Source organism: Trachurus japonicus, chromosome 4, assembly GCF_045865225.1.
Source record: "Trachurus japonicus isolate A0001 chromosome 4, Traja_1.0".
Taxonomy (NCBI): domain Eukaryota; kingdom Metazoa; phylum Chordata; class Actinopteri; order Carangiformes; family Carangidae; genus Trachurus; species Trachurus japonicus.
The window spans coordinates 21320263-21345892 of record NC_140910.1 but is presented as its reverse complement, the minus strand read 5'-3'; the positions used below and the strand labels follow the sequence as shown (position 1 = coordinate 21345892).

The 25630-nt window shown below is 42.2% G+C and overlaps 1 protein-coding gene across 2 annotated transcripts in view; it reads left to right on the top strand.

Annotated features, from left to right (window-relative positions):
• Positions 1–24483, top strand: part of kdm4b (lysine (K)-specific demethylase 4B) — a 48313-nt gene extending 23830 nt beyond the window's left edge. Inside the window, exons 8-22 of one of the 2 annotated variants that reach the window (XM_085774650.1) lie at positions 714–851; positions 6453–6649; positions 7547–7794; positions 8491–8720; positions 9121–9241; positions 10727–10887; positions 11077–11281; positions 12901–12977; positions 13171–13226; positions 13897–14005; positions 17135–17323; positions 18678–18854; positions 19512–19631; positions 20972–21064; positions 22186–24483. In XM_085774650.1, coding sequence (XP_085630776.1) covers positions 714–851; positions 6453–6649; positions 7547–7794; positions 8491–8720; positions 9121–9241; positions 10727–10887; positions 11077–11281; positions 12901–12977; positions 13171–13226; positions 13897–14005; positions 17135–17323; positions 18678–18854; positions 19512–19631; positions 20972–21064; positions 22186–22725 — 2661 coding nt within the window. In that variant the 3' untranslated portion in view covers positions 22726–24483. Of the gene's footprint in view, positions 1–713; positions 852–6452; positions 6650–7546; positions 7813–8490; positions 8721–9120; positions 9242–10726; positions 10888–11076; positions 11282–12900; positions 12978–13170; positions 13227–13896; positions 14006–17134; positions 17324–18677; positions 18855–19511; positions 19632–20971; positions 21065–22185 lie in introns of both variants that reach the window. The other variant, XM_085774649.1, reaches the window with a different exon arrangement.
• Positions 24484–25630: the final 1147 nt, after the last annotated feature.

The following is a 25630-nucleotide window of genomic DNA, read 5'->3' as shown; positions in this document are numbered from 1 at the left end:
CTTTTAGATTTGGAGCAGATCATTTTCAGAAAATAAGCATTCATCGCTGCAAATCATAATCGGCTTAATCAAAAACACTGTAACATAAATAAGATAAAAGCCAAGTGGGCAGCATGCACACACAGAGCTGATCATTTCTGCTCTCCGAACATAAAACAGAGATCTGCATGCACAGGTGAATAGTGCAAATTGCAATATTTAGAAGATATGCAAAATGGGCACTGAGGCACTCGAGGTTAGAGAGGTTATTCAGGTTAAGGAGCGCCATGGAGCTTCCTGTGCCCAGCGTTTCAAATTAAAAGCCCTCTGCCAAGCCCCAATGCAATTTCATCACTTTGCTGCGGTGGTCCCCAGCTGCAAAGTCTATTTAGCAGAAACATCTTTACAAGATGAAATAAAATGTCCAATAAAAATGTGGCAACAATTTAAGTGTTGTCTCCCAAAACAATTAAAGCAAAGATTAATGTTGTCCTTAATGAGAGACCTAATTAGTTTTTATTCAGCCAGTGGGTTTATGAGATACATAGTTGTCTTTATCGGACGCAGCAGCAGACCCATGAATGTGATCAAAGATTTCTCATCTCTCTCTCCTCAGATGAATTGGATAGGGATTCAGCTGGAATTCAGTTCACAGAGTACAGATGGAAATTAAAGTGATATAAAGTCTTAATGATTTTTTTTTTGTTCTAATGTTTTTCTCTCTCTGCCAACAGATAACTCAGAACGAAGGAGAGTTTATGGTCACCTTTCCTTATGGCTACCATGCCGGCTTCAACCACGGCTTCAACTGTGCAGAGTCCACAAACTTTGCCACCCTGCGCTGGGTAGACTATGGCAAGATGGCCACCCAGGTAAGATCGGGCAGACAGCTGCAACGAGGATACGTCACTGAGAGATGAAAATTTTGTGTTGTGAAATCTGGACATTTGACTAAAAGGCGTGCATTTGTGTCTGGAAAGCGACATGATGATAAATAGAACATGTGTTTTTCTTGAAACCTTTTGGATTTGATCTGGAAAGGTATGAAGTCACCACTAAGGGAACGTATAACCAGAGACAATATGAGCATCCAACCAACTCAACTTTCCTTTAAATTAAGGCAGTTGTCAGAAACCTAATTGCATCAGCAGCATCAGCAAAAACAAGGAATGAAATTTGGTGTAAAAAGAAAACATATGAAAACCACGTCACTCACACAAACGCTCTCCAAGCAAATGTAGACGCTCCACTGGGAGGAGGTTTAGATCCCGTGTGTGATTCAGCGGCGACCTGTCTGATGGGGTGAAGTAATAGTTCATATCATAATATTAAAGCAGTTGTCTGGTTCCCTGCTGCACACCATCTGTTACCGACACTAACCATACCCTCGCATCCTTCCGTTGACACAAACTGCCTCTTTGCCCGAGGGCTGTTGAGCATGAAATTGACAAGGCATGAGTTGGTTGTGGATGGGAGCTCAACCACAGTGTCCCTTGGAAAAACCTCCCCCCTTGTCTCTTTTCAATACATTCCACTCCATTTTCCTGTTCACTTCCTCCTGTCTTTCCTGGAGTGTGTGTGTGTGTGTGTGTGCGTGCACGTGCACATGTGTGTGTACCCCATTCCCCCAGCTTTTTCCTTACTTGGCTGCATGTCAGATTTATGAGGTGCCAGTTTGCAGAAGTACATCTCCCTCTTTCTCATTCTTGGCCTTCCTACGTTACCCATGTGGCCAGTTGTAATTTAAGAACCAGTAGCCCAGGCTCCAGCAGCCCACACCTCAACCCAGTGCTCAGGGGAGCGTCTCCTCTACACTTGTCTCAGTCTGATAAAGAAGAGTGGTCCACTCTGTACCGCTAATCCGAGTCGACAAATCGACAGCGCAGCACCACATGCAGAGAATCAGAGGAATGTGAAAGAGAACAGCTCAGCAAAGTGAGACAGACTCTTTCTGCCCGTCCATCTTTCTCTCTCTCTTTGTCTCTCACACAGACATTTCCATTCTCTTGAGTTGGTGCGGTAGCAAAGAAGCTACAGAAATTGTCTGATGGCCAGTGCTGCTTAAATTCAGTCCCAGCAGCAGTCAAGCTGTATGTTTTTTTTTTGTGTTTTTTTTTTAGCAAAAATGCTGAACCCATTCAGGTTTCCTTTCTGTGAATCACTTACACTCAACAAATTGGCATATGACATGTTGAAGTGGACATTCCTCATTAATAAGTTGGTTCAAAAACCGATGTTGCACTATTTATATGTATTTTTGGTAGCAACAGAACCTCTCATGACAGGATCATCATGGTAAAAACAATACAAAAATGACCTCCATTGCCTTTTAGCTTAGAAACTGAGCAGCTAGATTAAGTGTGGTTTTGCCGAGGTTCTAGTTAGTCTGATTTTTTTAATAGAATTTCTCTATACCTCCCTTTCATCATCAACATGCTTGATAAGTCTCCCACCCTCCCTTGGTTTCTCTCCTCCAGCTCCCTTTCTGTCTTTGACTGAAGCAGTCATCTGCTAACTCGCTTGACTCTGCCTCCACCCTCTCCCGTCCTCCCCCTACTGAGCCCTATTCTGTCAGCACCAAACAGGACAGTGAACAATGGGGCCCTGTATCAAATTTGTCACTGTTTAGGGGCTCAGAGTGAGAGAGACAGAGAGAAAGAGTGAGCTTGGACGTGCGCCATGTCTCGGTCCTCTTAAATACAAGCTCCTCAGCCGCAGACCCATCCTTCAGACATACTAAGTGAACACCTGCAGTCAAGGCAGCTCTGGTAGCCACTTAAACTAGTTTGCTTGGTATAAAAGAGGAAAAATAACTTTGGTAGAAACAAGTTTGGAAGAGAACAGCTGAGCAATGAGCCGACTGAAGCACCAAAGATGGGTGGAAGTATGCCTGCAGATTATTTCTGAAAGTGCCATTAATGTTGCTCAGTGTTAACAGTTTCTGTGTTCTGGGTTTATAGTATTCTGGATGAGAGTCTCTCTCTGTTCATTTAGTGCTCAGTCACACTGCTCCCCAAGGTTTGCAGGGTGATTTTTTTTTCCTCTGTCAGGGCAGAGAGAGGAGCAGAAATGATCCTCCCAGTTCCCAGACTAAATCACATCACTTTTTCATCTTGAAAGTGAATTGCAGATGACCCGCTCCATCTTTTTTATATTTGTTTGCAGACTTGTCTTGTTTTGGCGAGGCCAGACATGCTGTGATTGGGCATGCTGATTTTTTATCAGGCTTTATGTGCATCCTGTGTCCACGATAACCAATAAACAAAATGTGTTCTCTTAGTAGTAGACTCGCTGCATTATTAAACGGGTAGGGGAAGGATGATTGGTCTTACTGCAAACACTGCTCACAGCCCAGAACAAACTGCCCACGTAAAAAAAAACAACTCACATGCTCAATAGAAATCAAACTGTGTTTTTGTAATTGACCAAGACCATTGAAAGAAGATTATCTGCCACACAAATCTAGCAGTAGAAAAGGATTCCCATCATTTCTCCAGAGAGTTTTCAAGGACGGTTGGGGTCATCATCGTCATAGTAAATACAGCATGTTGCACACATACTTTACCTAGACTTTAATTATCACATTAGAAACCTGTGATTTCACCCGTAATGACACTCATAATCACAACTACACTCTAGGTGTTTGAAAGATGTGAAATGGCCCAAAGGCAGCATTTGCCACGCTGAACCCCAGTACATCACGGATATGACTGGAAGCAATTTGAATGTGCAATTTCCTAATTAAAATTTCAATGAACTCACGAAGCATACCAATAACAAAAACCAACGCAGAAGCCATATTGATGTCGTTGAAAGACTACATTTCTATTTTTCCATCTGTAGTTCAGTTTTATGTTCATTGTTTCACTTATCTGAAGAACACTCACTCCACTCTGTCAGCCACCGTCAGTGGAGGGCAGCCATATTGTAATGAAAGACCCAAGGCTTCTGGCACCATAGTGAGATGAGTGGATGGTGTTTTCATCACAGTTGAAATACTGGTGACATTTACAGCTGGAAACTTGGTGCAACATAAAAATAAACCCGACAGATGCAGCAGCCCAGTGCTGTATATGCTGTTTGTTATGTGCATCTCCAGGTCCGCAGTAGTGAAAGCCATACACAACTTACTAATTACCGTTTCCACACTGCTTACTGATTTGTTTTTTTCTTTTTTTTAAATTATCCCCGCTCTTTTCAGCACATTAAGCAGCTGTTGTTGATTGGATTGTATACGAGGAGATAAGGAAGGGAAACAAATAAGAATGTGGGGAAGAAAAATGAGAGCAATTTAAGCATTATTTAAACTTGGTCAGCGTTTTTCTGCTGCATGCATCTCAGTGAAAAACCCAAGAAACATTTATGGAAGAGACACACAAGCAAAGACGGCCTCAGATAAGTTTTTGTCTCATTTCACAGTGTGTTTAATAGCATAAGCAGCTGGATGATGTACAACCCCGCTGCGTGGCCTCTTCTGCATTTTGCATCTTTACCGTTTTTAATTACCTTTCCAATCGTTCTTCATTCTTTGGATTCTCCTCCTGGTTATTTACGTCCGCGGCGACAATGTGATCAAAACAAGCATAAAGATTTCTGTATTATCACAACCTCACAGCTACTGTGCGACGGGGTCAGACATGTCAGACTCAAGCTCTGTTTTGTCATTAGTACTTGCCACATCCAGTCCATAGAAAGTCCCCAGGCTCTTGGTTTTCTGTTGCTGCAACAATTTGGCTTCATTAAGAGCTCAAGTATACTTTAGGGCTCATTGACTGCCTGCCTCGGGGCGAGTTTTTGTTTTCCTCGATCTTTTGCATCTCCAAATGTATTTCCCTCTTTTAATTAAGTTTTTATATGATAATAAAGAGTTACTCATCCTGGCCCTTGAGGATGGCAACAATCTCTATAGCATCTTTAGTTAATAGTTATATAAAGATAAAATCAGCCCTTATATCCATTGACAAATTAAAGTGGCATATTTTTCCAGATACAGTCAGCGTAAGAGCAATATTTATCTGCTGTTCTTTTGCCTCCGTAGGTTCCTGACAGATACCGTTCACACTAAAGGTTTCGTGATGGTAACAATCAGCTGTGCCCATGCTCACTTGCTCCCGTCTGCCCTCCCACTTCCCGCTCCAGCACCCTCCACCCGACACCATATTTTAATGTTTCCGTCTGTCAAGTGTTGTCTCGATGAGATGTAGGCAGGATATTGTTTTGCTGGGGAGGGAGAGCTGCTGTGTTTCCAGTAATTGAACATAAGGCTCTCAGCACAACTCGGGAAATAATAGGGCTAGAATGTAATACAGCAAGCCAGGCACAAAAGAAAATATTTTCATCTCACTCTCTCCTCCCCCGTCTTTGTTTGTTTCATCTCTTTCCTTTTGTTTCCATCATTCTCAAACTTCTTTTTGCTGTACCTGCCATTTCCCCCTTGCTTATATACAGCGCCGTGGTTTCATTTAACAGCTCTGTCACCAGTCAGCAGAATGATTCATTCACCGGCAATATCATTATGAAGGTTTGTGGAGGCATTTTGAAGTCTGAGTGGTTGCCAGATGCCGCTGTCAGTCTCTTTTAGACTACAAATGAAATCTGCACAGTACCACGTTTACCAGGTCTTATCACATGCCTCATTTTACTCTCCCTCATATATCAGACTAACTTGGTGTTGATGTTGAATAACACAACAGCCTCCATGGAGTAACTGCTCGTTGGCCACTCCAGTTGGGTCCCAGTAACTGGGAGAGTATTTTACAGAGCAGTGACCCAACCCAACCATCCTGCACTCTAAACTAATCACATGTTGTTGCATTGATGATGAATTGTGGCAAAACTCTCAAAATATACAGCACATCTTAGTTGTGTACAAACTGTCCTTGTGGTTATAGTTGTTGTGCAAAACCTGACTGCATTTGACTACTAAGAAATCTGCACGATACTATTCAGGCTATCATCCAAAAGATTATAGCCTGAATAGTTTTTTGGTTATAAAAAAACATGCAGATTCTTAACCTAAATACATAAAAACTAAGTCAAAAAAATGTTTCTCTGCAGAGTATGATTTCTGCTTCCATGCTGTTTGTTGTCGATCTTCATCGGTTTCCCACAGAAGGTCACCTCCTCTTTTCTAATCAACTCACTGCCTAGTTGTGTGTCAAAAATTGTGTGTCAAAAATCTGCGCAGTCAGTGTACCTAAAATTGTCATGTGTAGCCCCCGCTCTCCACGTAGACATCAGTATTCTACCACAGTGGAGGATTACACTCTGTAAAGCTGAGTGTAGTGTGATGTGACAGTGGTTCCCAGGTGCTATTTGACCAGGAATTAATTAGCTTTTTGTTTGTTTACTTGTTTGCCGTGGACAATAGAGTTTGTTCGTGTCCGAGCTGCAGCTATTCCCTAAACTAACGTAGAGTCTTCTCATCTTTCTCTGGTGTTTTTTGTTTGTTTGTTTGTTTTTTTTTCATCCAGTGTACCTGTCGTAAGGACATGGTGAAGATCTCCATGGATGTTTTCGTGCGATGCCTGCAGCCCGATCGCTACGAGCTGTGGAAGCAGGGCAAAGACTCCACCGTGTTGGACCATCTGAAGGCCACTGAACTGAACAGCCCCGAACTAGAGAACTGGAGGAAGAATCGTGTCACCTTCCGAGAAAACCTGCTGCGAAGGTGAGGGGTCAAACGACACACATCATCTCAGTTTGGTAGTTTTAATACACTTGGTAGAAACCTTTATGTCCAATTATATGCATCAGATGTTTGAAAGTGATGGAAATTTCAGAGTCAGTGCTATATCTATGATCGTCATATGTAATGGCGCTTTTCCACTACACTTTCATGGCACGGCACGGCGTGGTAAAGGTGCTTTTCCACTACAGCTGAGTTCTTCTAGTACCTCCTCAGCGGGGCCGGGGTCGGCACGGGGGTGATCGCGGGGCCGCATTGTCCGTCTCTCTTTTTTCGATCCACTAGTCAGCTCCAAACTCACTCGTCTGCACCTCGATTACGGACCACAGCGTGGTTTACACACAGCATCATTTAACTCGGGTGAAGGAATAACAAAAGTCTCGGTACAGATTGGCGGGCACTGTTGCCGCTCTGTTTTTGAAATTTCCGGGTTTGATTCTCATATCGGACGTAGCGCTCGCACTCTTCCAGTGACGACGCTCTGTCCAATCAGTGGAAGGCAGTCGGCTGACGTCACTTTATAGTATCGCTTCGGCTCGCTTGGAACCAGGGCTGAGGAGGTACTAAAAATGGTACCTGGTACCAGGTACTAGGGCTAGTGGAAAAGCAAAAAAAGCGGGCCGTACCGTGCCGCGCTAGTGGAAAAGCGCCATAATATGCACAAGTTCCTGAGGCAAACGCAAGGTCCAGATAAGTATTAAACTCAATTGGCCGCTAGAGTTTTATTGGAACTGCAAATTGTGTGGTTGAGGATCTGACCTCATTTTGCCCTGGTGAAGATCTCTCTTCTACAAGTGTGTGTGTGTGTGTGTGTGTGTGTGTGTGTGCATGTGCATGTGCATGTGCATGTTTTTGACATGTCTCTCTGCTCTACCCCAGGGCCATGCAAAAGATGAAGCAGTTCCGCCGCCTAAAGCTGGATGAGGTGAAGGTGCTGGCGGAGGAAGGCATCGAGCTGAACGCTGCTGAGTACCAGCGTCAGGTGGAGGAGCGCGAGGCCCAGCGGAGACAGGAGAGGGAGGAGCGCCTCGCCAAAGAGGCCATGATGACCCTAGAGGCCATGGAGCGTGAAGAACAGGAGGCCGCGGAAGCTGCGGCGAAAGCAGCTGAGAATCCTACCGCAGAAGGCGAGGACGACATAAGCAGTGAGTTGCAGTCTGACGATGTAAACACAGGAAACAAGTGATTCACGGTGTAGGTCAAAGTGTAGTACAGCACAGCACTAGATAAATGTTGACATCATCAAAACTAACACAGACGCTTCCTTTTGAAGCGTAGAAGCGTTTCTTTGGATTATCTTGAACTTTGTATATTTGCAGAATGAAATCAGAGTAACTGCTTTGATTAAAACAAAAAACATTTAAGAAGGAACCTCCTAAATTTTTTATTTCACACCCTCTTAGCACAGTCCCCAGTCCCACAATCACAGCAAATCATCCAGCCTATTACCTTTTCACCTTCCTCTGAAGTGTTTTTCTTTCCTCTTTGCCAGCTGTGAGGGAAATTCTTCTCTATATCTCATGAATACAGAAATCAATGAAATGCTCCTTTACTTACAGTAACGATCCAGTTACATACAACACTTAGTACATGTGCAAGTGACACTCCTCTAATATACAAATCATCTCAGTTATACACTCCACACCACTCGTTGGCATAGATACAGACTAACTGTCTAGCTCAACATGACAGATACATACCCCTGTCAAAACTTTATTTTTTCATACATGTCAGTAAAAATGTCCCATTAGATTTTCTCCTTTCAGTTCTATCTCTCTCAATTGTGAAATCAGTGCAAACTATAATCGTGATCTTCTTCTCAGAATCTGAGGCCAAACCACAGAGCTCGACAGAAGACAGCGAGAAAAAGAAGCAGAAAAAGCCAAAGAAGATGTCAAATGCCCACAACGTCATCACCGGATTCGAGGCAGCGTTTGAACAGTTTGCTACATCTGGCAACAGGAATTCAAATAGCATCATGGCCATTCGCCCAGAGGTTGGAAAACCTTTGACCTCAAGTCCGAGTGGCATCCCAGCAGACAGCAAGCTTGATGTGAGTGCCACCCCGTTTAGATTGTTCCTGACTGAAAGTTAACAGATTTTTCCCTTTTGAGTTGTAAAGCTTCTGGTATTTTAGTGTGCAAATGTTGTAACTTACATGTTAAAAGCTTTCTACCACAGCTGCAGGTTGTGCTGGTTAATTCAACCAAAAATCACCATGTTATCAGTGAAATATACAAATTACATCTAAGAATCAGCAAGGCTGGTGTCTGCACTTATATTTTATAAATACAACATTTTCCCACAGCACATAAGTAATTTACTAAACTAATGTCAACTATTGAAAATGTTGAAAAGATTTTTCTGCTTCACATTACAAGGTTAAAAACACACGCAACCAGTATGATTTTAGAAAATGCAAAACAAAATTTAAAAAAAACTTTTTTTTTCAGACATGCTACTCCAAGATGAAGATGCCAACAGAGGTGAAAAAGAGTCGGCGTCACCCCCTCAGCAAGCCACCCATGCGCTCCCCTCTCTCCATAGTCAAGCAAGAATCAACCAGTGATAAAGGTACATGCTCCGTTTCTGTTAATGTATATTTATTTTGCCGTTACTTTATTTTCGTATGAATATGTTTTTATTGTAAACTCAACCACATCTGAATAGAAAGTTTTCATACCACCCGCAACAATGTGATGAATCTGAACTACAGCTGAGTCGTGTGGAGTAAGTTCTGTTTAATCTTTCAGTGACATGAATAGAAATAAAGGTCAAAAGAATTAATTATAAGATAATTACTAGGATGAAACTGTGAGAAATTCACACATGAAATATCAAAACATGATTCACAGAAGCTCTATCATAGGAACCCTCACAGTTTTCTGTCCATCCATACTATCCGCTTTCTTTCCCTCTGCCCTCCTCATTATTCATCCCACTCACTGTCTTCTCCATCACGGTTCTTGAAGATTGAAGAAGACGGCATTTTTGTTTTGATTATCGATCTGGAGAAAGAAAAACAAACAGGGCTAAAGCTCCTTGTGGGGATAATGAAATCAAGACTGCAAGGCTGCTTTTTCCACCCCTCTCTTTTGACTTATTACTTATTTATTTATTTATTTTATTTTTTTGACTGACACTTATTGATCCAGGGATCATGACTTCCAATTACCTGCTTTCAAAGTCACTTTAAGTTGGTAGCAGGGGACCCAGCTCAGGGTCTGTCCTTCAGAAGAGTGGACGGGGGACAAAGAGAGAGAGGAGACCGGCGGTGGAAGCAAAGAGAGAGTTAAATGGGAATCTTGTAAAAAAGATTGCTCTGCCTTCTTTCCTGGTCTAACAAACTGTCTGGATCAGTAGCTTAAGGGCCTTCACAGCTAAATTGATTCCTGACCCACAGCAGCAAGTTGTTGATGTCTCTGCTATTTGTGTTCATCAGCCAATAATTCAGGAGCGGTGGTGTTGTTGTTGTTGTTGTTGTTGTTGTCTGGAACAGAATCTGCTATTTTTGTCTCTTGGCAAGGGCTCCTATTTTAAAAACCGAGTGTGCATCTGTAAGGAAGAAACCCCCCAAATCATTTCAGCTAATGTATTTGCTAACTTTCCTACAGAACCTTAATCAGGCAAAGGCGATGTTGGTTAAAGTGTGTGCGCGTGCATGCGTGTATGGTAAGATGTAGCATCTTTTATGCGCACAAACCCATCACTCTTAATGTAGATGCGCGAAAAGCGAAACCGTAACAGCGCGCATTTGGTGTGATGCGCTTGTTTTTTCAGATCCCGGTTCCCCCTCGGGCTGTGTCTCTCCTACTGTTTCCCATGCAGCTCTGCCCCGTTTGAAAGGCGAATGAAGCCCATATGTGGAAAGACGTTGCCTCTATTATAGAAGGGAAACACGCATTTCAGATTTCACATTTGTATCATCAGAACATGCATGTCCCATGATTTTCAGCCTCTTTTCATATATAATAGAGAGGGGGAGGGGGCGACACCTGTCAATACTATTCTCAGCTGTCAGAAAAAATCCTGTTAATGCATTTTGTTGCTTGCCCACAGATCTATCGTCCCCCATACCCCTGGACAGTGACATGAAGAAACAGGAGCACCTGTGGCAGAATCACTCTCCCAACTTCCTGGCAGAGAAAGCCTTCAATGTTGCAGTGGCAGCTCTCCAACCACACTGTGCTATCTGTTCACTCTTCTGTCCCTATACCAAGGTAAAGTCATACGTCACAGCAGAAATATGGCACTATATGTGTCAGTGAAGTAGCAATGGTAGTGACAGTATTAACAAACTCAGCAGGTTACTTGTGGTATTGGTCATGTCGATGTTCTTTCCATTCACACAGCCATTAAAAAAAACAAACATATAATCACAAACAACCTCTCTTCTCTGGCATTTCCAGCCACAGACCGGTGTGCCCGTTGCAAACGACAGCCCACGCCCCTCCCTTCCCCATCATAGCAGCATGACTCGTCCATTGGTCCCAGAGATGTGCTTCAGTGTTGGAGCAGGAAACACAGAGCCTCCTCCCACCAACTGTCACATTGGAGAGGATGGAACCAGTCTACTGATACGCTGCTCATCTTGCAAAATGCAGGTCCATGCCAGTAAGTAAAAAAAAAAAAACCTTCAGTACAGCAAATGAAGTAGCTAATGTTTTTTTTTTTTTTTTTTTAAAGATGACCATGAATAGTAAATCAAATAGTTTGTATCCTGTTCATGAGCAGCACTCTCCCAGTTTCATGAAGCTTTCTAGCAAAGGGAGTTGTTTATAACTTTTTCACTGGAGCAGCACCAGTTATGCAGATAACTATTATTTACAGAATGGTTTGCATCACAGACAGACAATAATGGCTGTGATAATAATGCATTAGAGCTCATGTCCGTCAACAATATTTTGTAGATGAAAAATGGTAGAAAATAAGTTTTTATTTGAGTGTGTTCAGCTGCTGATTTATAACACTCAATCTTGGTCTCAGCCAGCTGCAAGCCCACACATGAGCTGACAGCCTAGACGGGCTCTACTAGGTATTCCACTGCTCTTCTCTATTCACAACTTTTTTTTTTTGTTTTTTTTTTGCATCTCTGGACCCCTGAGAATAGCACTGAAAAAATAGGAAGCACCGAAGATGAGGCCCGACCACAACAGTGCAACAAACTGTCAGCTGAATTCCCCCGTTGCCGCACTCTGCGAGGCTTCATAGTTTAACTCCCCTTGACTCGGGTTAAACTAGCTAAGAGGCTGCTCATGCAACACAAGACCTCTCTGTAGACATGAACTTCCCCAGCTATTATTTACTCTGCTTTCCGCACTTTAGCATTTCAAGAAGCAAATCAACTTTTAAGGGCATATGACTTCTGTCAAAGGAGAGTGTGAGAGGACAGGCAGCTTGTTAACACTGTGTCTGAGAGATCTCTCTCTCTCTTTCTCTCTCTCTCTCTCACTCCATTCGCTCTACTTCACTTCGCCAAATGTCAACATCAGTTATGTATACAAAAAAAAGACATTGATTTGTTTGTTTTCAAATCATGATGCAGATGAGCAAAATCTGTTCAAATAAACGACATGTAATATCTAGCTGTATGATAAGAAAGTGTTTACTTCCCCAATCGTCTACATGTGGGGCTGTGTCAAACTGCACATACAACCACATGAGTTACAGCACAGTCAGTACCACACACAACGCACACACCAACCCTCCAGGGTTCTTATTATCCCTAAAGCTGAAGTGCACCTTCAAAAAGGCCAGTTCATTAGTCATCCATGGATGAGCTGGGCTCAGCTGTGGGGAAGCAGCTCTGCTATTGATAAGACGACATGAAGCAGAAAGAACTCCTGTCAAAAACACAGCTCTGCCCCCGCCCCTCTCCCTCCCCCCAATCCCCATCCCTGTGCTCCTCATTGTGGACATCCAACTAAAAATCATTCAGACCTGCCTAGGTGTTACACGAACGTGCCAGTGTGTTTTGGTTCAGGAGCTCAAATTGGAGATCGTGATGAGGAGATTGGGAGAGTTATAGATAAAATGTAAACAGGCTTTTCCGGTAACTGACAAGAAAACAAAGCATTGGAAGCAATTATAAGGATTAGGAATCATTTAATTAATACTGGTGTAAAGCTATGGGGACTATGCATACTGAACATTAATACACTGGTGCATGTAGATAGTGCTTTACAAAATCAAGTGCAAAATGTGAGAAGTCAGGAATCTCTCCTCTCTTTCAGGTTGTTATGGTGTGAAGCCAGACTCTGTCAGCGATACCTGGATGTGCTCCAGATGTGCAGCAGGAGCCTGGACAGTGGTGAGTGGTAGCACTTGCGGTAACTTGTGCCAAAAAAAGACATTGTTACTCAGAATTGATCAGACTTTGAGCCTTATTGAACTCACACAGCCCTGCATTTTGTCATGGAAGAAGAAATCAATCGGCTCTGTGGCATTTTGTTCAACAATCCCCTCACTGCCTAAACTTGCCCCTCATTTGTTTTGTTTTTCAGGAGTGTTGTCTCTGCAATTTACGGGGAGGAGCTTTGAAGACTACCACGGATAATCGGTCAGTGGCACATGCATGGGTTACAGCTGTTCATCCATTTAAAGTATACTTTTGGACTTTTTATGCCTTTTATTGGATAGTATAGTTGAGAGAGACAGGAAATGGGGAGGCAGAGAGAGGAGGGAATGATATGCTACCTGATGTGGGATTTGAACCGGAGGACTGTAGCCTCAACCTACTGTGTCCCTCATTCGCTCCCTTTTAACTATCAGCCATACCTACTGTATATGATTGTTGTGGGTGGGAGCCAATCCACCCGGGGCAGGTTGCCGATCTATGGTATGGATTAGTGTGACATGGTTGACAAACAGCCGGTCACACTCACATTCACACCAATGGCACTTTTCAGTCCGTAGGAGGAACACAGAATAGATTAATTCTGTATAATAATAATAAATGAAATAGAAAAAAAATTAGTTGCAGCTCAAAATAGGAGTCATCGACACATTGTCTAACAAATTCTTCAAAGAGATTGTTTTTCTTATTATCTGTAATGGATAGATAGATAAAGTTTTAATATCAAAACCAACCAAGTGACTTTGTAAAGTATACACAAACAATGCTCTGACAATTTCTGACTTCAGCAGTCAGGAGTGATCTGCTTTGTATCTCCACTAGTGTATGTTTTTTGAACGCGCCCTCTTTCCTCTGTCTTTTTCTGTGTCACCAGGTGGGTCCATGTCATCTGTGCTATAGCTGTGGCCGAAGCTCGCTTCGTCAGCGCCATTGAAAGAGAACCGGTGGACGTCAGTGCTGTTCCAGAAACACGCAAGAATCTGGTAAGTAGGGGCGGTAGAAGAAAAGATGTAGTCGTCCCTCCTGCAGTGGACTGTGACGCCAGACACACATATTCAGGTTTAAACTTACAGTTAAAATCCTCAGCTCTATGCAAAAAAATAGCAAATCTCACTCTCTTTTGAAGAAAATTTCCAAACTTTCCTCCTGTGCGCACTTCTCAGCGCAGCCATTAGTTTCTTTTGTCTTGCTTTCTTTACTTGTTCAACACTTTATTTTCTTTTCTCCCTCCTTCAGTCTTTATCTACCTTAAAGCGAATTCCTGTCTCTCTCACTCACTGCCTCCGTATCTGTCACTCTCCGTTACCCACTCTCCTTCCCTGGTGGATGGATAGATCATGTTTTTGTGAACTGTGGAGGACACGGGGTAAAACAGATGTGCTGAGGGGAATGGCTGAATAATCAGCTGTCATTTCTCACTGCGCCAAATGAACTGCATCGATCCCGTGGGCAGGAGGTAATTTCCCCATTGCTGCCGCGTCTTTGAACACAACTCGTCCCCTCCTTTCCTTTGCTCTCGCCACCTCTGTGCTTCGCCTCCACTTACCCATCAACAGCAGTGCTTGCTGGCGCATTATCGCAAATCTCCCTTTTTCTCTCGGAATAATCTATCCAAGACAAGCTGGATGACATTTGCATCTGAGTGCTGTCAAAGCAGGTTTCCTCCATCTCTTCTTAAAAGGCTGTGAGAAGAAACTCTGCGGTCTAATGATTTGGATGACTGGGCTGATCAAATGTGAACACGCAGCCGTGGAACCCGTTCATATTGCACAGTGTTCAGCAATCTTCGGTTCTTCCTCCCATCTTTCAGGGGTTTTCTTTTCAGAGACTGAGAGATTTCACATAAGTTGCTTTTGTCTTCGGTATTTCATATTTTTTTCTGACACAGTAACAGACACAAATCCAAACTCTTCCATTCTCACATAATACAAAATTATTATTATTATTATTATTATATGAATTGCTGCTCCAATTTTGAAGTCAGCAAGGTACATAGAAGTTAGATGTAGTGTGCATTGGCATGTACAATTATAATCTAACAGAGGCCAGGGCCAAAGTCAGAGATAAAAATGTGAAAAAAAAAACTTTTTTTTTTCTTTCAAAATTTTTAGAATTGCAGATTAAATGTTTATATAAAAACAGCAAATTGGAATGAGGCAAAAAACAACAACAAGTGGACATACAAGTGGTGTTTGTTGGTGCAACTGAATTTCTAACACGCTCCTCTGGTTCTGTCACCGCCTGTCAGTGATGTGAGCAGTGGAAAACCTCTTCCAGCTGGAGAAAAGTGTGAGCCATGGCAGTCGGTGAAATATCACACAGTACAGCTCCGTTGAGAGCTGTTGTACATTTTTTTTTCCCCTGCACCAGTACAAAAATGAAGTATTGGCACTTTAATAAAGAATTTTTATTTTTTATTGATCACCCATGCTCCACACTACAGCTGCTCGCCGTGTGATTTGTCAGAAGGGGGAGAGCGGAGAGGGAAGGATGAGAGACAAAGGGAGGGATTGGAAAGACATAGACCGGGGATGATGATGGATAATCACAATAAAGCAAGTACACAGAACAATATCGGGCACATAAGATGAGACAGTTGTTGAAGCCGGTGGGAGACCGGGTTGAGTCTGTTTGTTCAACTAAAACATGGCGTCATGAGTGGAATGTATATCATTCCTTTTTTCTCTTGTCAGATTTATTTCTTGGCAGGTGATTTCTCAAAGGATGCGAAGATAGATGAACTCACGTGAAGCCTTTGTGTATTGAGAATATAACTCTATTTTAGAGGCCAGATTCTCTTGTTGCTCTGCTCTTCTTACTCTTGTTGCATCCCAGCTTCTCATCTCTTTTCCTCGTCCTCTCGCCTTTCACCGAATCGGGGGACAAATGTGCGACTGGGAGGGAAGGCGTCAAGACGAAGAGCAGAAGGCACGGAGGGTTGGAGGAGTTGAAGTGAATGAAACGAACGTTGTGGGCTTGCATGTGCCAGGGTGGTACGTGTCAAAGCGGCTTAGTGGAAAGTAAGACCTGGATCATGGACGAGGGCAAAGACTTGGTTGGCTGGTGGTAATTTCACAGTCATCATGTGGTGACTGAATGAAGGGACTCAAAGAAGAAAAGAAAGTAGCCTCCGAGGCAAAATGGTGACTTCCTTGTATGATTGTGTAAGAGTAGAGGTTGAACGAGTGGTGCAAAGTACCAAAAAGGATGCAAGGGAGAGAAAAAAAAAGATGAGAGACATGTTTTGAATGTCTCAGTGCGTGCTGGGGCTGCTGTTAACGAACACAAAGTTGCTCTGTAAAGAAGTGAGTTTGAGTTGGGAAGAGAATCTCACCACGCCACTGACACTGATAACTGCACCAGCATGTTATGAAAGCTGAAAACATTTGTTCTATTTTTAATGATTAGAAACCTGAGAACCAAACAGAATCAAAGATCTGAGAGGAGAGAAAATGGTTACACTGCTGAATCCTCCATCATCTTTGTTTCATGTGATTATTCCTGCAATTTGACGGCGTGAAAGACCTGAATAAAAGAGTGACGTGTCTTTTATTTTTTTTTTTTTTCCTGTAGCTAAATCGCAGTGCATGGAGCAGCAGGGTGGGGTTGTTAGCATCAAGAGCTAAATTTCCATATTTCTGTGTATAAAGCATTTATCTGCCCAGTGAAGACCTTTGGTGTCTCTCATCAAAAAGTTCAACATCTGTAACCTCAGAGAGTTTTGACACTAGGAGTGAAATCATGGCTGTGACAAAAGCAGTCTGACCGACACAGTGGTCTAAGAAGTGAAGGGATGAGGGTTATTGACGAAGCTTGTATTATGTCTCAGGTCCAGATTTACATTTAAGCATTTAGCTGAGAATCTTTGATTTACATGAAATAAAATGGTAAAAAAAAAAAAAAAAATAGGCTACCCACCCTGGTTACATAAGTGTTACTCGCAAAGCGCAAGGTTTTTCGAAACTGAGGACCATAATAAAATTCTTGTTATCTTTGAACATCCATGAAAGAGAAATCCAAGAATGAAAAAATAAGATAATGAGGTCAAGGGGGATTTGTGTCTAACCTGAATCACCAACCAGAAGTCTTTGTATTTTTCCTTCTCGTTGCAGAAGTGTGTGTTCTGTCACGGAAAGAATGCCAATCAGAACCGCGGCGCCTGCATCCAGTGCTCGTACGAGAACTGCGCCACCTCTTTCCACGTCACCTGCGCCCAAATCGCAGGAGTGGTCATGAAGCCCGCCGACTGGCCGTACGTGGTGTCCGTCACCTGCCACAGGCATAAAAGAGTCCCTCCGAAGGTACGTGCACAATGTCCACCACTGTCAGCTTAAAGGGGTAGTTCAACATTTTGGCGAATTGGCCCATTACCATAATCCCTATAGTTGTTACCTTTAATTGTCGGTGCAAGCTGTTTTTAGAACGGCGGAGCAGAGCTGCGAGCTGCTCAGAGCTACGCTATGGAGGCTCATGGTATTTCTTGATTTCCCTCATCAAACTCATCAAATACACAATCCAACAACTCCAAATCGCTTTTGTGGACAAGTTGTGACCTGCACATTCACCACGCTATGAGATAATAAGTTACGGAACATTACGAGGAGTTGTTTTCAAGGCAAATGCAGAGACTGCTTGCCGAAACGAACGCGCATCAGCGATTTTGCATGAATTTACCTCGAAAACAACTCTGTCTCGTAACGTTCTGTTATTATCTCATAGCGTGGTGAATGTGCAGGTCAGAGCTTGTCCACGAGAGCGTTTTGGAGTTGTTGGATTGTGTATTTGATGAGTTTGAGGAGGGAAACCAAGAAATCCCATGAGCCTCCGTAGCGTAGCTCTGAGCAGCTCACGGCTCTGCCCGGCCGATCTAAAAACAGCTTGCACCGACAATTGAAGGTAACAAACCTACTGCTAAAACTATAGGAATTATGGCAATAGGCCAATTTGCTAAAATGTTGAACTATCCATTTAAACCAGGCATAGGTGAACCATTCCTCAAAGGGCTGTGTGGCTGCAGGTTTTTGTTCCAACCAATCGAGAGCACACAGTTTGACCAATCAGCTGTCTGAAGACTGGGGACTGAGTCAAGGCCGGTGTGCTGCTGCTTGGTCTGAACAAAAACCTGCAGCCACACTGGCCCTTTGAGGAATAGTTTGCCCCTGGCCGACTTAAACCCACACACGCTCGTTATTTTATTCTCAGATGTGATAGGAGATTTGGTAAAATAATAGCTGTTGACATAAATTTGTTTTCAGAAGTGGATAAAATGATTTGATGTTGTCGTGAACATCAAGGAAATGCGTCATTGTGAAGCAGTGATTGTTTTTAAAAAGGATACGTGTCGGAAGGGAAAATGGCTTTTAGGCTTCATTGACGTGGAGAAAACAGTTTATGTTTGTGAAATGTCTGAGTGGCTGAAGATTTTGTAGAAGCAGCAGAAGAATAACGATGCAAATGTCTACGATTTTAATATGTTTGTATATCTGTGTTGTAAAATAGGACTCACCACCTGTGTCTTGTGTTAAATCAGTCGTATTACTCCTCTTATTCAGCATTTTAGTGATTTCCCAAGACAGAATACATGACTGGCCTTTAGTGAAGTTTGACTTTCCAGTTAAAAATCCGTCTTAACCGTCTGTGTTTCCCTCCCTCCAGCCTCGGACAGCACCCAAAGGCCCGCCGACTCTGAACCTGGGCCAGAAAGTGATCGGTCGCAACAACGACGGCTGGTACTATCACTGCACCATCATCGGCATGGCAACGCAGTCGTTCTACGAGGTCAACTTTGACGACGGCTCATACTGTGACAATCTGCACCCAGAGAATATACTGGTGAGTGCGTCCTTGAGTTCAGTTACACACCAACCTGTGGACAATTTATAGAAACTGTTTCCACAAACGGTGCCTTTTTTAAAAAGCAGAGACATATCCAGCAGCTGGTATTTGTTTTTTTGTTTGCCTGGGCATCTCAGGAAATGAAAATGACTTTGAGAATGACTCACCACTGTAAAGTTGGCTGCAAAAAACTTTAGCTTAACTGTTTGTGTGTGAGAAAAGAGGTTGAACTAGAAACAACAAGTAAATGAAGGTAAAATAACACAACATATTATGCAATCAGGGATGTTTAACTTTATCTTCTGCTGCTTGGTAAAACACTTTAAAGCACTTGGAAGTTTCATAAAAAGAGAACATGGAGGAACCTAATGAATCCTGCCAAAAAAAAAAAAAAAACTTTATTAGAAACATTTATTAGTCAAAGTTCATTACTCTGTATACTCAGTCTTTCTGCTAGCTGCCTCAGGTCAGTTACTTTTAATGTTACTTTTAAATCACAGGCTCATCTGCATTTTAAAAGCTTGTTTAGTAGAATGACACAAGCAGCTCTCCTAAATGTAATTTCCTCCTCATTCTCAATTTCTCTCCACCTTCTCTGCTCTGTGTCCTCATCTTCGTCCTCCCCCTCTCCCCCTCCTCCTCCTCCTCCTCCAGAGTCACGACTGCCTGCGTAGCGGCCCTCCTGAAATAGGGGAGTTGATTGTGGTCAGCACACCCGAGGGTCAGGTCCTCAACGCTTCTTTTGTCAAACAGCACAGCCACAAGCTCTATCAGGTGAGTGGGGAAAAAACACACAACATCAAATCTCTTTGAATGATCTGAATACATCTCTTGTAAAAACACAGTTTAGATTTGTGGGTACATTTATGAAGGGAAGAGGAACAGAGCACACAAATCTCATTTCTCAGCAACTGTAAACAGTGGGATTCACACCAGCAGTTTGTGTAAATGCATGAACACTTCCAAGTCAAATCACCCTGCATCAAATCAAGTGCATGCCTGAACCACACTGAGGCGTGGTGCAGAAAAAAAAAACAGTGAGGCAAGTAGTGTGTGAGTAATGGTGTCATTTACATACTTCATCTGATGCGCCGCTGCAGCAGGAGTGGAAGTGATTGAACCCGTGAACTTTCGGTAGTGGGGACGCTCTGTCTCACGGCTTCGCCAGCCTCCGGTGTGGCTCCCAGCCCTGGTATTTATCAACACGTGAAACGCTCCGCTGCCCCTGTAGATTATGGCCGAGCATTTTGATACAGCGCGGCATTAAAAAGTAAAGTGCAGGGATCACTGGTGCATGCTGGGGGGAATTTATGGGGTAAATATGAAGAGTGCTTACAAAGTGGAAAATTCGGAATCGGAGTAGACAATTTTGGGACTGGTGTCGGAGGAAGCCATCTTGATAGTCACTTGGGTACATGGTGGGGTGGGTGGGAGGGGGGCTGCATTAGCAGACCAGGTCAAATGAGGTTGTTCATCTCATATTTCGCCGTGTCACTGGTTTTATAAGATCATCTGTAACTATTATTCTGAGTGGACACAAATACACACACACGCGCACACACAGAGGAGACGTTTTAATGACTCGCTGAACCAAGTCATTGAACCCTGTCTGGCTCATTCAGTCTCTGAGTTAAAGCGTCAATTAATTGCCTTGAATATAATATTTAAAATATTGAACCAATCTTCCAGGCTGTTGCTCTTATTCATTATACACTGGAAACACTTCCAGTTATGTTTTGGCATCTCAATCTTGTTTCTCAGATGCTGCTCAGTTGAGGTTTGTTTTCAGTCGGTCTTTTCATGTCCCTGTGCGGCCTGGTGGCTGCAGTCCTGAGAATCCCACTTAGGGACAAAGAACATCGGTACCATGAGGAAAAGAAAAACAAGCCTATACAGTACCTAGACAGTGTCTCGGTGTCACTATTTTAACCTTGTCCTTTTTTTGCTCAAGATTTTCTGAAAGCCAAGAGTCTGTGTTTGTGTTTTTTACTCACCGAGCCGCCGTAATAGACTCTTCATGACCTAGTGGAGTGTCCTCTTTAGCCGTGTGCTCCTCTCACTTGGGACAAAAGAGTTGGAAATGCTGGTTAATTAGTTTTATCATGTATGTGCAGGTTGAGTTTCAGGACCAGAGTCAGCTGATGATAAAGCATTCAGAGATCCATCATATGGACCAGGAGCTGCCCAAGAGGGTCCGAGCCCGACTTGTGAGTATTTAACTTTAACTCTGCATCAGAAAACAGTAAGAAGGGGAAAGCCAACAGCAGCTTAAAGTGGTTGCAGATAAACAACTTTTTTTTTAATTCTAAAAAACAACAACTTTGCAGCCTGTGTGTGGGCGAATATGTGTGGGAAGTTCATTTGGATAAATATTTATTTTATCTGGTAAATGAGTGTTGATGTGCTTCTGAAACTTTAATTCAGCTTTAACATCTAAAGGACTCTGATGTCAGAGAAGATTTCCGTGAACATTCGTGCAGACGAAGGCCGGGTTGACTCCCAAACCCCCCGTTCGTTTTTAAGTTATTTTATAATAACAGATTTCATAGCTCATGTCAAAGTGGTAAATCAACCAAGACAGGACAGATCATAAGCACTAGGGATGTCACGATTATAGATTTTCTTTGTACGATTATTGTGAGAGAAATAATCACGGTATTACGATTATCACGATTATTATGCATTAATTAATTTCACAACATATGAATGTGTAAAATCAAATACAGTCAAAATATAATTACACTACTAATTATTTACACTAAACATTTTAACTATCTACTATTAATATATAACCAATTATTAATCCTCCAGGGGTGTTGACAGTGTTTTAAATGTTCAAATCGTTATTAGTCATCTATACCAAATGTTTAAGTTTATTTTAATTGTTTGCTTGTTTTTTTTTAATCACAAATGAGACGCTAACATTTAAATTCCTACCAATTGTATGTTACGTTAGTTAAATGGAAGAAAGTATTTCTTACGTTTACCTTAACTTTTGTGCACATCTGCCTCTGTGTTTACAACATAATCTTTTTGGAAAGTGACAGTATTTAAGAATCTTTACGATTAATTAATTGTGGTGTTTAATACCGTGATTAATTGTGAAAACAAGTAATTGTGACATCCCTAATTAGCACTAAGCTTCATGTAATCCATCATAATGGTGGAAAATTAATACGCACACATAACAGTATAGCGTTGACACTTTTTGTCCCACTGTCAGAAAGTTTGATTATTTTTTTATTTTGGACACTTAAAAACGTCGGTGTGTTTAAGTAAATGGACAACACTCAAATCACCTCCTGTTTATGCACCTGTCTGTCTCCAGGCCATACCTGTACCTCAGGAGGAAGTCTCCTCAGCAGACGAAGCTCAAGCAGCCAAACGCCGCCGCCTGCCCCCCAGCTCGGCCCCGCCCACCGAGACTCCCATGGAAACAACGAATCCGCCCGCCTGTCCCCTAACTACGGCCCCTGTAGCAGCACCAGCAACACTTGACAGTATTAGTACACCGCCAACCTCGTTGCAACCTCTGTCCCGGCCCAGCGTGGCTCATCAGGAAGCCCCCCTCCTCGCCGCCCCGACCAACGGCATTGGGATGGAAGCAGAGGCCCCAATGGACACGAGCATCAGTATCGCGGAAGCTCTAACGCGGTCGTCCCTGGGCTCAGACCCCACGCTGACGCCGGCGACGACCCCCTTTCGGTCGACATTGAACTCTGACCCCCTCCTGTCTTCCCAGTCCCCTCCCCCGCCGCCCCATCACATGTCCGACAGCTACACGCCGAGCAGCGGCTACGTCTCCTACATGGAGACGCTCCTCCACTCACATTTCCCTCAGGACGATGGCCCCGGACCGCTGTATTAGAGAGGAAAAACACAACGGCTCCACTATGTTATTACTTGGTCAATGGAGACTGAGCCAATAGGAAGTAAGCTAATGGAGGTGGATTTGTACTGAGTGCTGTATTAACCGGCTCCAAGAGCGCAAGGCAGGAGCAGGAAGAGACACGGACACACAGGCGCTCTTTTAATGCATGCTACTTTTCTATTTTTGAGTTAATGTATTTACAGTGGTGCTTTAGCCTGCTCTGAATCAGTGAATCAGCAGCTAAAGCAGACAGAGCTTTTCTTTTTTTTAATTATTATTTTTGACATTAATTATAAGAATTATTGTTATTATTGTTATTATTATTTTAGTTTTTATTTTTGAAAGTTTTTTTTGTTTGTTTGTTTTTCTGTGTTTTTTTTGTTGTTGATAGGTTCTTTGTTTATTTGTTTTTGGTCAGCTGCTGTGCTTTTCTGCTCCATCTTAATATGAATATGACTCTGGGTGGTATCAACTCCATACCTCGTTGCATTAATTCAATAACAGCACACTCCCGTTTTCTTTCTACAGGAAGCTAATTATGCTAACGTCCTCTCTGCATTGAGGTTTTGTTGGACTACACATATTTTTTTTCTCCTTCTTTTCCCTTCAAGTCAAATAACCAGCAACAAAATATCTATTTTTCAATCCAGCCAAACTTGAAACTGTTTGGAACGCAAGTGTCACAACGTCCATCTGCAGGATCTTTTCAGTAAAGGTGTTTTATTGCCGGACTGCAAGAGGTAAATGGGGGTAAAGGGGTTTAAAAGAAGTATTGTAGGGGGAACCCAGTATTTAAATGTCTTAGTCACATATTGAAAGAATTATTTGTAATAGAAGAAACATGTTGAATGCAAACTAGTAGATGTGTCATTGTAGTAAACAGATGAGATCTTTTATGTAATGACGTCATTCAAATGGTCATTTGGCGACTCCACTTTTCAAACCCAAAACTGTCTCAGGGTTCCTACATGTGGAAAAACAAATTCAATCATGCAAATCTCCGTGTGGTGAAGGAGGTTTATAACAGCCTGGAAAATTGCCACAAAATTATCCTCGGTCCCATTTGGCGCTTTAATATCCGTTACTTTTATTGTCATATTTGCTCCTGTTAACCGTTCATCTGCTATATTGAGGTATATCTTTGTTCACTATCATGTTATCTTCTAGTAGCACATGAACTGGTCACAACTATGAGGTCTGTTTAAAGAGTAAAATTATGGAAAACGACTGATGCTTGGAAATAGGAAAACTATGTAGGAACCCTAAAATCTGGAAATATTTTGTACCATTTTTGGTTTAAATTATGTGTATTAATCAATATTGTATATTGTTAATGTTGTCTGTTTTTTCTATGACAATATCCTTTCTATGTTAATTTTCTTAAAGGAATTCACAAACTTGGCCAATCTAAAAATATTAATGCCTTTATTTTTGACAGATTTTTTCAGGCATATTACTCAGTTTTTAACAACAACTACATTTGTTTAGTTTTTTCCGGTATATGGTCGATTTGTGCTACAGAGGTGCTACAGAGATAAACTACTGATGGACTGATTTTCCTAGCACTGTCACCTTGTACATACTGCAGGCCTTGTGTATTGTGAATTGAAATTTGTAAATGTCCTTCTCCTTGTTTTTTTTTTCTCCTGTCGCCACAACCGAAATGTCAGAACACAGATGTGTTCCTGTATCCAAATAACTTCATCAGTCGAGAAATCTTATTTCATAGGGATTAAAGTGGGTTGCTAGTTGCCAGCTTCTCTGTGTGTTGTGTGTTCAGTTGCCCAGAGATTCAAACAGGAGTTTCTGGGTCAAAATCCTTGGACGAAGGCTGGATAATGAGAGTCTCCTCAGTGCATTTGATTTTCTCGAAGCTGACTTTCAGCAATTCATAAACTAAACCAAGGTCCTTCATCACAGTGATCTATCAATGCTGTAATTAAACAATACTTTCATTAATTTGCAGCATTACCCACAAAGCTTTAAGACAAGCAAGATGGGTTTTTTTGTTTTTAAACCATAATTTAAAATAATCCACTACCAGCAGCAGTTCAGTTTCAGTCTTTATACTATCTGTCTTCAGGCTGTAGTGCTGTACTTATTAAACAAACAGGACTGCTGTCAAATCATCTCCATTGTAGGAGCTATTTGTGCAAATTGCTGTTGCTGCATAATTAGCATTAATAGTTGTTTCCAGACCTAGTCTGAGACAAATGTTGCAATTACAGCCTCAGTTTTCGTTCCTTCACAGCAGTTTCCAGTAGTTAAAAGCAACACCAGTGTGGACTCTTGTTTTTCCTCGTATTCCTATCACCTCTTGTCTTCTAGTGAAGTTAGCATACAGTACTAACCAGCTAGTGACCATGGCGAGTGACTCTAGCGTCCAGTCGGCTCCACCACCACCTGTTCATGACGAAAGAGAAAATTGAAATGTATTAGAATATTTTTTCAGCTTATTTCTTATAAGTAAAAAGTCAAAACAAGTATTTGGTCCTTTTCTAATGATACACACTTCCCTTGTTGTGTAAATACAGACGTTATATACTGTAGATATAAAGTCACCCAATGTTCTTTGGGTCACCCTAACCTCACTTACCCGTCTCCAATTCAAATCTAAATATTTCAATTTCACCTCTATGCTCAGCTCCAGCCCATGTGAAGTTTTCTGAACGTTATCATTTTCAACCCTCTGGTTTGGCAGACTCATCAAAGCCTTTGGGGAATCCATAATTTAGCATCTTAAAAGAAAATAATAGTTTCAGCATTACATTTACTTTCCAGTGTTGAAACTCTTTTCCCTTCAGGCCACATGGGAAAATTTATTTTCTTCCATTTCTTCACATTTATTCATGTAATGGTGAAATTTAATTAAGGCCACCAGGGTTGCCCTGAGTCTGTTGCA